This window comes from Leptonychotes weddellii, chromosome 5 (genome assembly GCF_054177405.1).
Source record: "Leptonychotes weddellii isolate Sample4059 chromosome 5, ASM5417740v2, whole genome shotgun sequence".
NCBI classification, from domain to species: Eukaryota; Metazoa; Chordata; class Mammalia; order Carnivora; family Phocidae; genus Leptonychotes; species Leptonychotes weddellii.
The window spans coordinates 89,239,186-89,253,334 of NC_138373.1; the positions used below are offsets into that span (position 1 = coordinate 89,239,186).

Genomic DNA, 14,149 nt, shown 5'->3' on the forward strand with positions numbered 1-14,149 from the left:
TGGAGAAGTAGACAGGATATTCCCACAGAGGGAAAAAATCCACGCTTTCAGTTAAACTACACTAATTACTTGGACAGTATGTGGCTAAATAAGATTTCAGAAATTGATAGCTTGCAGACAGGATTTGTCCTAAGGCCCCATTTTATTTGGCTCCCAAAGCGTTTTATATATAAATGTGCTGCTATATCTTCATTTGGGAATATTTTACATAAAAATTCACATTTTCAACTTCTCTTAAAAAACGGGTCTGACAACATGACAATAATTGGCTGAAATGGGTTCGTCATTATATTGCCCTTTCGGTTAGTGTTTTTCAACCTCGGCACTACTGACATTTTGGGTTGTATGATTCTTTGTTGTGGGGAGCTGTCCTTGCATTTTGGGATGTTTAGTGGCACCCCTGTCCTGCACCCACCAGACGCCAACAGCAGTAGCACCTTCCCACTGTGTGACAACCAGCTGTGACATTGCCACATGTCCCCTAGGGGGCCAAATGGCCTCAGGTTGGAGGTTTGGGAAACTTTGGGGTAGGCATTTAAATAGCTAGCCCTGGAAAGCAGAATTTTAGAGCTGGGAAAAAGATGAAGTGAAACCTTCTTTTATGAAGTAGGAAACTGAAGCCCGTCCAAAGAGGTTAAGTAATTTGCCCAAGGTGGTACAACTGGGACAACTAGCAATAGCTCTAGGACTGGGACCCAAGTCCTCTGAATCCTTGTGCAGTGTACTTTCCCCTCAACCTGCTGCCCCTGTGGCCCACTGCCTACCAGCTCCTACCTGCTCTTCTTACAGGTGGGATGGTCCCTTGTCACTCTCCCACAGATGCAGTCTGATCCCGGCCATGGTGTATGGGTCAAATAGAGCAGCTCTTCACTTAAAGGGAGCATCTCCTGGGTCTACGTGGTCCCTACTGTCTCACTCAGATAGGAAGGGGGATTTCATAAATATTACCTTATTCTCTGTTCGAGTGATTTAACATAGGATTTTCCTCATTCCCAGCCTATTGAGATCACCAGGCTCTTCTGCATTCTTCTGCGTTCCACATTTCCTCCTAAAGCCACTTACAAAATGTACCGCCAGACCCAAATGTTTGTTTGAAGTCATTTGTCACTCTGAAAACTCCCCTGGAATGTGGTCATTATACAACAGTTGGATGACATTGTTTATACCCTTAGAATTTGTTTCACCATCTCAGGTCTCATCCTTTTTGATAAAATCAGTTTTAGGACATATTAATGATTTCCCACAAGAGATATTTTCTTCACAGAATAAGAGATTCCTCTGATGTCAGAACGTCCCAGACAAGGCTCATTAGCCCAGGAGCCTCCAGTGCTTAGGTTTTAGTTGTGGTTCTACCACTGTCTGAGCATATGGGCCAAAGCAAGTCTGTAGCTTACTTAGCTATAAAACACTGTGTTCCAAGGGCTCCTGGGGGCTCAGCTGGTTGTGCGTCAGACCTTGGTTTTAGCTCAGGTCAGGATCTCAGGGTCGTGAGATCGAGCCCTGCATCAGACTCCGTGCTCAGCGTGGAGTCTGCTTGAGGATTCTCTCTCCCTCTGGCCCTCCCCTCACTCAACACACTCTCTCTCTCTCTCTCTCTCTCGCTCAAATAAATAAATCTTAAAAAAAAACAAAAACAGAAACCCACCATGTTCTCATGGCCACTTAGATCCCTTGAATCTCTCACATTGAGGTATATTCTTATTTTATCATTAGTCAAAATGTCCATGTGAAATTTCTCCCCTTATTGAGTCCTGCTCTAATTGGTCAGACTATTTTGTTTCTGACAGAGAAAGCCCAAAGACACCTATTGTAAAATATTATTCCTTTACACAGCCACAGGGTGACTGCTCCACAGTTTAATTTGAAATTTTTCTCATTGTCAGTGAAATGCGGTCTTAGTACTTAGTACTTTGCCAAAATGTCAAGTAATTTTTCACTCAGGGTATGTCCTTCTTGGATGTCCTGCTGAATGTAAGAATCATCTGAGCATGGAATGATGCATGAATCACCCTCCTCCCCTACCACCGTTATCAGTTCTCCTTCCCAATGTGGTAGGACACGTCTTATGCCTTCCTAGATTGTGACCTGGAGTGATAGAGCACTGCCTTGTGACCGCTCACCACTGCAGAGTCCCACTACCCTGTGTGTGCTTACTGGCTTGGTTTCTATTCTGGATCTATTTCTCTTTGGCATAGTTTTCTACTGTCTTGGCTTCCTATTGTCTCCTTCCCTCCCCTTCCCTTCGCTTTCTTTTCCATCTGTTCTGTTCTTAGAGCCTGAGGGAAAAAGAATCCTTGCATGAAAAGTAATGATAGCAGCATGGCAGTGTATACAAAGGAGATGGGTAACATTCCTTTGTGTAATGTTTTGGGAAAGCTTGTTCATGAGGTATGCTTGGACCAGTGGAGAAGGGAAAGAGATTCGCCAGAAACCCAGGTGCCCAAATTGAAGAAATGAGTTGGGCATTAAGGGGGGAGTGCAATTTGGACTCCCCCAACACACACCAAGTTGTACGTGTAGAACCGAAAGACCGTCCACCAGTGATGATCTGATCAGGACTGGTTGGGGGACTGGGCCAGGCTGAGGCCCCCCAACGAAGCCTTCACTCCCTGAAACCCAGCAGGACCAGGAGGCCAGGGCAGTGATGGTCACTTTATCTCCAAACCTCAGTCATTCTTAATCAGACCCACATTGGGAGTCTCTGTGTGAAGGCACACACACCTTTTTCTTTTGTCTCTATATCAAGAATGAAATAAAATAGACTGATTTAAATTTTTGCTTATTATTTAAAAAAAACCACCACATTAACTACTACCAATTGAACCTTGACTTTATTCCACTTTAGCAGAAGATCACAGGGAACCGTAAGGACAGTTGCTGGCTGTCTTTGAGTTTGTATTCTCTTTTTCTTTGTCAGCAAGACAAGTCCTGAATTTTAGCTGGGCACAGGGCATCCCCAGGGAAGGCTCTAGCTTACAGATTGGTGTGACCACGTGACTGTGCTAGCCAATGGGATGCGAGCAGGAAGATGTAAACAACTTGCAGTTCACACCCCAAAAAAGGGAAAGATTGTGCCCAACCCTTCCCCTTCTCCTTTTCCACTTGCTGGAATGTGGAGGCAAGATTTGGGAACAGACAGCTTAGCCCTGAGGTGAAAGATGAGTGTTGAAGATGCAAAACAGGATCCGGGAGCCTGGTCCCAAACTGGGGAGCTTCCCTCTCAGCTCTGGACTGGTTGTGTTCGGACTGTATCATGAGCGAGAAAAAAATCCTGCCTCTTTTAAGTCGCAATTATTTTGACTTTTGTTACAATAGCCAGACCTGGTTTCTAAATAATACTGGTATTCATTTTTATACCCTTTGTGCAAACGAGCATCTGGACCTCAAAGAGACAAATAACTTGCTTGAAATTGCTTATAGGACAGTCCCCTCAAGCTGCTCAACTATGATACTTTCTCTTAGAATTCCTCTCTGAGATGAAAATGCCAGGGAAATCATGCAGCTCTTTCCCCTCACCAAAGGAATAGCCAAATCTGAAGGAGACGTGCATTCCGGAGCATCTGCCTGGCTGAGTGGATGAAGGTCCATTCTCTGTGAACTTCCATCCTGGACTCCCACCTCATCAGAGGCTGAGTTAGTTTTGAGGTTCCGATAACCTATATGGTAGGTCGGTAAATCATAAAAATGATCATCTTCACTTAGTATCAATTTCTTTACCAGCATTTTACACTTAAGGGCTTAAATGTGGAGTTTTATGTATTTAAAACAGAGTCATTTAGCACTAGAACAGAGATTATGTTGCAAGATATTTTGTTTGTTTATTTAAGATTTTTAAACATTGTATGTTAGTGAGATTTGGGTTGTGAGAGCCATCATGGCATCTCTGACTTGTTTTCTGTTCTGGGGTACCGAGGCGCTTACTTGTGAGATGCCAAAACAGAGGTATGGTGGCCAGGGTTTCCTTCGGTCCTCTCTGACAAAAAGAGGATCCATCTTCACGGTGATCTCAGCACTTCTGATGCCCTTTGGAAATTAGGAAACAACTCAATTATACCTGTGAGCCATAACTTGATCTCAGTCATCTCCGAAGCTATTTCCAGGTTAGTCAGAATCAAAACGGCACACAGAGGGGGAGGCAGGAGCAGATTTTCTTGCCCTTCTGCACAGGAGTGGGAGTGACTGAGTAGTGAAAGCCAAAGCTGGGGATGAAAGCAGGGACCAGAAGAAATGCCAAGAAAGCCAAGATAGCAAGGAGATAGGGGTCAGAGGTCAAAACAAACAGGGATCCAACCAGGCTGGGCAGGGTTCATCCACACCAGCACTGAAGCTTTTTGAGGCTTTTTGAGGAGAAGGAAAGTGTTAAAAGAAAATTTAGAGAGCTTTACTTGATATGACTATTTTACTGAGTGAGAAATGAACTGGTCACAATCAGGGGCACCTCAAACCCAGGAGTATGAAGCTCAGGGGCATGATGTTATGGCATGGCTTAGAAAATGACAATGACGAAGTTACTTGACCTTCACAGTGATTGGTTATTGCAGTGGGGGTTTCCAGATGGCAGGGGATTAGTTAAAAGTGCTTATCTTATACTATTTTAGGAAGATGTTTTAAGTTTCTTTGATGATTATCATTGGCATTTACAAGAAATAACCCAAGGTAAGTTCCATGGATGCTCATATAAATAAGCTAGATTGAGTTTTGCTTACTTGGCTTAAATGGTTCTGTCTGCTTGGGAGATGTTTAAGCCTGGTCTCCATTTTATTTTATTTTAATTAAAATAAATAAAAATTGTTGAGTGTCTATTATGTGCCAGTAAGTCACATTTTCACACAAATCCTGTGGAGGGTATAATTATCACCATTGCTTAGCTGAGAAAGATGGTCTCAAAAAGTTAGCCCAATGGATGTCACACCACTGATGAATAGTAGATCTGGGATTCAGACTCTGGTCTAATTCCAAAGCCTGTGTTCTTTCCATCCATAGCAATGACTAGAGAGCAAGAAGCCTGCCGAGACAGGGCAGGTTGTAATGAACTGGATCAAGTTGACAGGGAGTCAGACCTGGACTTTGTGTAACCACATGGGGACAGGGTAACATCTGGCACAAGACTTTTAGGGAGTGGGCTACCTTTGGGAAAACACATTGATAAACTGCCCTGGGTGTGGGCCAGGAGGCCTGAAGGTCAGGGTCTGGAAGATAAAGGCAAAACCAAACTTCTCTACGAGTAAGTTAACTAGAATTTGGGACATGAGCAAGAAATTTGACAGAAGAGGGGAGGAGTTAGAAGAAAAGAGGGGGGCCGGCACATGATAGGAGGTGGAAGCCACAGAGAAAATGTGGCCAGGAAGTGGGGTCCTGGTGATGAGGTAGCTGAGAGGTTTTGAAGAATAGAAATAGGTACTATTTCGTCATAAGTTGACTGGTTGCCGCACTGTTAACTCCAGCAGTTGCCTTAATTGTCCTAAGAAAGTGTGTCACACACACTCACATGGCCTTGTGTTTGAAACAGGCTCATGTGGAATGTCCCAGCAGGAAAAAAAGAGAACTGCTTAGTGTAGAGGAAGAGGTGACAGCTGACAGGAGGACGGGCATAGAAAGGAGAGGGTTCCATACATGGAGTGATTCGACCTTAGCCGGAAGCGGCCAGGACACTTAGAAACAACCTCCTGCCCACATATCAAAGATGAACAGGGATTCTGAAAGGGTTGCTGACTGGGCTTACCTCATAGGCGTGAGAATTCAAAACAATTTCATGTCAGTCTGAAAGGGCAAGTTGACTTTAGTTGACATCTGGTTTATGAAAAGAAGGTATTTCTGAAAGAGCTACTCAAGGATGAAGAGGGTGACCTTGGGCGGCTGTCCATTCCCATCCTTGGTAGGGTGTAGGCAGAAATAGTATGGCCATGGTAGAGCAGATTCAAGTGTCGGAATGGACGAACTATACAACCAGTTGAACGCCCTCCCCACCCTGAGGATCCTGATTCTAAGCCTATCAAAGCAACTTGAATTAAGTATCCAAGCAAACAGGAGTTGATTTGGGAGTGCACAGACCAAGCTCAGCGTGAAGGAATGAAGTCCACTCAATGGGTTAAAAGTAATGCTGAACCATTAACATCCGAACAATAGATAAAGTCGCCTTGCTATTGAGACCCGCTTCTGGCTCAATGAAGATGTTCTCACGGGCTCCCTGCCACCCCATGACCAGTGGCATGGTACAGGCAACCCAGGATTTGTTTTCTGAGCAGGTGGGCGGATGTGCCTATCGGAATGGCAATTCACGCCTTGATGTCTGCTGTAGAGGCATCTAATGTTGAGGACTTTTTTGTCTTTTGAGATTAGATGTCTAAGCCCTTTGTCCCAGCTCGTTAGTGAGGTCCAAGGGCTAGAGGCACCCAGAGGAAGTGAAAGCCCACCCGCTTCTCAAGATGTGGAAGGGAAAGAGGGAAAGAAGCAGCAACAACTGGCTCTCTTTTCTCCCCTGCCTTGCCAGAAAAAAACCACACCAGATGCTGCTTCAGTCCTCGACTGTTTGCAAGGACAAAGTATATACCAATGGATAAAAAACAACTAAAAAGATTATACTGAAAAAAAAAAGCTTCCTGGATTTTCTCTCAAAATGTGCCCAGAATAGTATATGCCCGCAAGTTGGAGAAAAATACCTAAGTAAATATGATATCCTGCCAATGCTCAAATTTTGTCTCAACCAGGGATGAAGCTAGCTTGGGTACGCGAAATTCATAGATAAACCATAAACTTACAAAAAGCAGACTTTATTGGTTTGAATTTCGGCTTGTAAGGTATTTCGCCACCCACTCACGGGAGAATGACAGCGCGTAGTCAGAAGTCACAGGGGAGGGAGGGCAGCAAATATCTTACATCAACCACAAACTAGACATCATCCCAGGAGAGTTGACTGTAGACCTCAGACAGTTTCTGATATTTGAATTAAGAATAAAAGTTCCCATATGAAGCCAGTCTAGGAAAGGCATCCTTGATGATTCTCGAAAACTCTCTCATGTGTTAGATTCCTCCACTGAGCAGGACTGAACACATCTGGGGAGGGGGGTCACACCCCCTTCGATTAGGTTCCAGAGACCCAGGAGTTCAGTTCTTGCCCCAGAGCCTCCTCCCTTCGTGGTAACTAAAGGTAAATTGACCACCTCACTTAGTAAATCTGGAAGACTGAGTCACATTTAAGCTACAGCTTGGCTTTAGAAAGGTTTTCTTCCACGAAACTGTTTTTGAATTAGGGAAAAGACCTCCCGTTCTTTCATTTAACAAACATTCTGAAGTCCTTCCTCCAATCCAGATGTCATGCTGGATTCTGCAGATACAAAGATGGAGACACCATCGATGCTTTGGAATAGCTTGGAGCCTAGTGAATAAGATGCTCATGCAAACGAGATTAAAGCCCGGTAAGTGAGTTTATCAGGGATACACAGTGAGTGGCATTTCAGGACGAAGGAACAGTACCTTTCAAAGGTACCAAAGAGGGAGAGATTATGACAGTGGCAGAAGGAGAACAGGTCAGTGCCAGGGTCAAAGTGGTACCTCGTACTCTCTGGCTACATCAGAGATTTCCTGGAAAATGAACAAAGGCATGGTGAAGCTCAAGTGCTTTCCTGCATTTGAAGTTCAACAAATCTAGAGATACTGGCTCAGAGCGAAAGGAAATAACACATCTTGACTGATTTCTTTGTGATACCCCAAAACAAGTGCCGGGGGACGTAAGGATTATTGTCTCTGGAATAGTCAGGGCCGCTTCGCGGGTGTGTGACCTGCAGCCACACAGGGCTCCGTGTTCGGAAACCTCTGGTCTTGGATACATGCTCTCCGGTTGCTATCTTGAAATTTTTTACTACATCATGGCCAAAGGGTCCTGTATTTCCTATTTCACTGGGTCCCCAAAATGATGTAGCTGATCCTGAGGAAAGGACATTTTCAGAGAATTTGAAGTAGTTCAGTATTGTATACAAAGAAGAAGGAGGGAGAGGTGGCTGATGAGGTTGAACAGGTAGGCAGGGGCATAGGTTGAAAAGCCTGGAAGTCTGGGTCCTGGGATTGAGACCTGCATTGGGCTTCCTGCTCAGCAGTGAGTCCGCCTCTCTCTTTCTCTCTCTCCCTCTCCCCATCACTCATTCTCTCTCTCAAATAAATAAATAAATAAAATCTTTATTTTTTTATTTTTTATTTTTTTTTTATTTGCGAGAGAGAGAATGAGAGAGAGCACGAGAGGGAGGAGGGTCAGAGGGAGAAGCAGACTCCCTGCTGAGCAGGGAGCCCGATGTGGGACTCGATCCTGGGACTCCAGGATCATGACCTGAGCCAAAGGCAGTCGCTTAACCAGCTGAGCCACCCAGGCACCCAAAATCTTTATTTTTTTAAGTGTTTTATTTTTTAAGATTTTATTTATTTATTTGAGAGAGAGAGAGAAAGCATGAGAGGGGAGAGGGTCAGAGGGAGAAGCAGACTCCCCGCTGAGTGGGGAGCCTGATGTGGGAGTCAATCCTGGGACTCTAGGATCATGACCTGAGCTAAAGGCAGTCACTTAACCAACTGAGCCACCCAGCACCCCTAAATAAAATCTTTAAAAAAAAGAAAAAAGAAAAGCCTGGAAGTCTTGCTAAGCATTTAAAATTTGCCTCTGAGAGAAAGATAGTCATGGAAGACTTCGAAGAGGAAAGTAACATGAAGAGATTGGACTGTTAGATCACTCTAGTGTAATGTGAGTGATGGAGTGGAAATGTAACAAAGTTTTTGCCATTTAAAAATCAACACTTTTCATTGTTCAAATTTCATTTATCAGGTCTAAATTTTTGATCCATGTTAAAATGCAAAGGTCTCCAAGAGGAATAACTGCTAGGATTAATGTACATTTTAGGGTAAATTAAGCTATCAGGATTTGTGAGCACTTTTGAGAACCAGAGGTAGGAAAGAGCGCATGGAAAACAGGAAGCCAAGGGCTCTGTTTGGAGGCAGGAGCCATAGAAAAGGCTGAGCCTTAACGGGGAAGCTTAGGCTTGGTTTTTTTTTTTTCTCCCTTCAGTTTGCACAAGACCAGTCTGACCCACACATAAGAATTTGTTTCCTAAAATTCCTTTTAGCACTCCCTATCCAGAGTCCTTTAGTGCAGTGTTTCTCAGAGTGTGTTTCCCAGGAAAGCAGCACTAATATCACACGTTAGAAACACCTTCTCTGCCCCATTTCAGGTACACTGACTCAGCCGGGGTGGGGGTGGGACCCCACAGTCTGGGGCCACCAGCCCCCCGGGTGGTCCTCATGCAGCTGAAAGCTGATGCATCATTACAAGTTATCTGTGTCCCTGAAACTCTGGCCTTACAGGAAAAAAAAAAAAAAGAGTAGACACGCCTGTCTGGTATTAGAATGGATAATCAAACGTGATTTTAATACCAAGAAGAGATTCAGCTTTGTCCTAAACATGCCTTTAATGGAAGTCTATTCAGTGAGTGATCGAAGTTATAGATGATTGCAGTGTCTTCATAGGTGGTAATTCCAGCATTCCAGAATGACTTTAAAAGGTCATATTTTGTTAAACAGATTCTGAATCATGCTGCTGGAGCTAACAATGGTATTTAGCAAAACGAGATAAAGATGATTCTTTTTTTTTATTCCTATGCAAGCACGGTTGTTATAGGGGAAGGATTTTTCACGTGTGCCATCATCTTCCAAGGGATAATCTGGAAAATTTCATTTCTTGGTGTCTTACATCGCACTAATAGTATCAAGGCTATGTTAATGCGTGTCCAAAAGTTGCTTTCGTTTACATAGTCTATAATATTTCTGAAAAGGAGTCTAAGTTGCTGTTAAAACCATCATTTCTCAGATTCTTTCCATTGTCTTCCATGAGTAATCCAATACACATGGAAGGATAAAAGAGTAAACACTTTTGTGATAATCCAAATTTTTCCAATGGAATTTTAAACAATCTGACAGTTCGGTCTTGTTAAAAAGTGATATAAAATAAATGCTTCTTAGCAAACAGTTGTCCAGTAAATATTATAATTCTGTCTCATATTCTCACAGTGGATTGTTTTCTGAGTCTTTCAGTAGAATTCTTTCAAATTAGAGCTCAATGATCTTCTTTATATTTTATCCAGGGTTTGAAATACATGAACCTGTCTCTACTTACTTGAACAATGGCCTCTATTATGGTATCTTTTTCTTTAAATCCAAATATTATACTCAGCATTTTAGGAATTCCCTATTCCAAATACAGGCAATTAAATTGTCTATAAGTTATTCAGAGCCTTAGAAAATGAAATGAAATAGGAGTTTGTACTTTGAAATGAGTTCAAAAATGTGTACCATTTGTCAATGCTAGTCCCTGTCAAATAGTCCTCATTATCTTCTGGTTCTGCTGTTAACAGACGAAATAATCTGACACAGACTTCTCTAACAAAAATATTTCCTTCTAGGAGAAGTCTGGCCTTTCTCAGCAATCAGGAATCAAATTCTTGCCCTTGAAGATGGGAGAGAGAACAGAATGCTTCTTGGTGCCATATAAGCTGGATGAAATTTGAAAACATCCCCCAGGATACACTGGGGGACATGCACAGACATTTGCATTGCTTTCCCCAATATTCAGGACGAACCTGGAGCTGATAGCCTGGTACTCCAGAAGAAGAGAGAACCAAGTGTGGAGCTTTGGAAACCCTGAAGGTACTGTCTGAGGCCAGGGCTCAGATGCAAGGGTCACATCACTGGCCTGACTTTCTTTGGCCTCAGGACTCGGAGTTGCGACCAGAATGAAAGTGGTCAGCATCTTTTTCAGGGACTGTTTACCCAACCCCCTTTGCACTTGCCCTTTTCACTTGGGGTCCCCAAAGTATGGTTCTGTTCTTACTCTCTCATAAACTTCAGTATAACCAGGAACTAAATGAGTGTTTATTGAACCAACGTACAGGAAGGAATGAAAGAACAGTGGTCTCCTTAATCATTTCAGGATATTTGATTATTAACCTAAATGAATTTCTAATTAGTAGGCTTGGAGACAGTGTGAAGAAAATGTTTGGGAGCAAGAGCCTCTTTCTAAAAGCAAAGAGGCTGGGGTCACAAACTCATCTCTTTTCTCCCCCACTGCCTCCTCCTCCTCCCTCCACATATTATCCTTCTTGGTGGGGGGTACAGCACATCCATCAGTGCTACTGTTTTCCTCTTCCATCAGAGTCTTGTCTGGTTCCTGAAACCCACACCGTTCTGTCTTCATCCATCAGTAAAAGGGTGGGATAGGAGAACAGGGAAACTGCCTACTGAACAACAGTTCTACTTAGATATCCTAGAGGGACTATAAATGCCATCTGAAAAAATCACTTCCTACACCCGTACCTGCTCCTTATGCTGAAAGACCTCTGTTATTATGAGTTGGCCAAGTGAAGAGTTTGGAGATACTTGGTCCCCTGGGTGGTAGTGAAGCTACCATGAAGGCATGCATGGGGGTTTGTATGCAGCGCAAAGTGTGGGAGGAGGAGGTATTTTGGAAATCAGAGATTACGTCTCAGTGACAGTGACAATGTCTCCATGCTGCAAGAACCCTAATGCGTGTGAATGTTTCAGAGACAAAAGAAGGTTGTGCTAGACAGACATGAAGCCAGGAAGCACCATGGTCCCATCTCCTATAGAACACAGTCCAACAAGCAAACCAAAAGTAATGGGAACCAACTCATGTCTTTGCTCAGTTTCCCAGGAAATAGTCAAAGGTGGGGCTGGCGTAGATGAACTACCTTTTCATGCCCCAAAAAAGTAGCAAAGTGTTGTCCAAATCCATTCTCCCCCTATTCACCATGTTTCATACTCATCACTCCCTAATATCTTCTGAAATTCCCCCCACGCTCAACTCCCAACTTCCATTCCCACTCTCTTTCCAGCATAAATCTTCCAGCTTCTCCAGACTACCCCCAGCTATTAACTTACACCAAGCTTCTTGATAAGGTCCAGGTGAATGTGTGAGTCTGTGTTTGTGGGGGGCTCCTCCTGGAGTGAGGGAAAGGGGCCAACTCACTCACGTTGTCTCTACATGCAGTGCTCCTCCTCCAGCTATCTGCATGACTTTTGTAAAAAACAAAAACAAAACAAACAAAAACAAACAAACAAAACCCAAAAACCAAACAAACAAAAAACCAAAGAAGAAAAAGAAAGCAAAACTTGAAAATAAAGAAAAAAGGGAGCAGTATGTCTTTTAAATGTGCTATGGGTACATTGTTTCAAAGGCCCACATAAGTGTTATTTAGGGGAATGTACTCTCTTTGACTGTTTACTATTGATTAAAAGTCCTAGATGTAGTGAAGTTTCTTGTTAGTTTGTAGATTCTTTTTCCAGGAGAGACCAAATAATTTCTGTTAGAAAGAGAATTTCAGCGAATAGAGTTTATATAGAATACAGTAGGACATTAACCAGCTTTGTCTCTAACCTAACATTCTTTCTTCGTTGAGCACTCCATTTTTAAACTTCTTGTAAATGCCAGATTTTTGAATGCCCCTTGAATCAGTCTTAACATTTTATTGATCCTTTACTAATTACTGAGTAGAATGAATCTTTGACATATGTTCAGTTTCTATTTATATGAGAGTTGTTTTTTGGCTTTTTGAAAATTCTACTGTAACAACTCTCATGGAGCCCTAGCTTCCCTCAGATGCCTGCTCAAATGCCTCCTTCCTGTGGAGGTATTTCTTGACCATGCCATAGGAAATAAGACCCTTGGCATTTCCTAGCTCCCTTCCTTTGCTTCCCCACAACATTAATGTCCACCTGATATTTTATTTTGATTTTTTTTTTGTCTCTAGCCACCAGAATGGAAACTCTGTGACTTTAGGGACTCTACAGCCCACTCCCTGATCAATAGCTGGCATATAATGAGTACTCAGTGAACATCGAATGAATGAATGAATGAGTGAATGAATGGATATATTACTATCAGGCATCCCTGCTCCTCAAAGGCTAATTAGATTGTATACAGCCTTACACTTGGAATTTTGATGCATATTAAAAGTACTAAAGTTGTATTTATTTTTTTCTATCTCCAGTGAGTGACTTCTTCTGGGCCCTTTAGTGAAACAGTTACCCTTGCAAGTTCAGTTTTCTGAACTTGCATGTGGCACTTGAACTTTTCACAGTAAAGACCAATATAGAGGCCAATGTAAGTGGCATTATCATTATCATTGTTGTCTCACTGCTTCTGCTGTTAGTAGCTATTGTTGAGGATGACAACTTTCAGGCAAGAGGAAGGCTTCCAGAGTCTTCAAGACTAAAACTCAACCTGAAAACACCTTCCTCTTTACTGGAAAGCACTTCCTAGGAAAACAGATTTTTCAGGTAGTTTTACTTCAGGACCACTGGGCCTCTCTCCTCATATAGCATGTTAATAAAAAAAGAAACTAACTCATGAAGTATTTTACTAATGTGCCTAACAAAGGGATGGAAAAATGCACGAGGTTGTCTCAGAGCCAAACTGAGCTCAAATATAGGCATACATCTCAGCAACACCTCTGAGGAAAGCATCTCCTTTAAATACATGTTTGTACCACTTCAACATCAGAAAAACTTTTTCCAAAACAGTTTTTTTTTCCACTGCCCGATAGCTAGAAATTTCTTAGGAATGAGTGTCTTCCCTAAAACAACAAACCGTCTTCTTTTAGCTCTGTGCCCTCAGAGAAAATAAGACCGCCTCAGAGATTTGAGTTTCCAAAGCCTCAGCACTTGCAGACAGTAAGCGGAATAACAGGAGACTTTACCCACGATCTGGTGGTACAGTGGGAAATCTGTTTCTGGAAGCTAAAATCAATGGGAAATCCTTGAGCTGGGAGACTCTGAGGTTTAGCGGCTTAGATAGCAGAGCTGGTAATATGCTGACCAAGAGAGCTGAACAAAGCTCTACGTCAGGAAGCGCTTCTACTGAGACTACATTAGGAACACTTTACTGATGGTTAGCATTAGAACGTCTCTATCCAAGTTCAACAGAAATTACAGGACTCCTCAGATTACTTCTCAGAGGAGCAGGGAGCATCTTCCATGCTAAAATCAGAAAGTGGAGTGGCCTGGAGCCTCTTCTAGAAAAACGTTAAGAGTTACCAGGGCATTCAATTGGGTTCACCTCGGCAGGAAGACCCTAAGAACACTTTTCAACTCTCCCCCG

General features: G+C 42.9%; 1 protein-coding gene across 5 annotated transcripts in view; it reads left to right on the forward strand.

Annotated features, from left to right (window-relative positions):
• CCDC91 (coiled-coil domain containing 91) overlaps window positions 1-10,936 on the forward strand; it is a 342,380-nt gene extending 331,444 nt beyond the window's left edge. For 2 of the 5 annotated variants that reach the window (XM_081821380.1, XM_081821379.1), the window contains 2 exons: window positions 7,310-7,415; window positions 10,437-10,936. In XM_081821380.1, the coding sequence (XP_081677506.1) occupies window positions 7,310-7,415; window positions 10,437-10,525 (195 nt within the window). In that variant the 3' untranslated portion in view covers window positions 10,526-10,936. The remainder of the gene's footprint in view (window positions 1-7,309; window positions 7,416-10,436) is intronic. The other 3 variants (XM_081821378.1, XM_081821381.1, XM_081821382.1) reach the window with 3 other exon arrangements.
• Window positions 10,937-14,149: the final 3,213 nt, after the last annotated feature.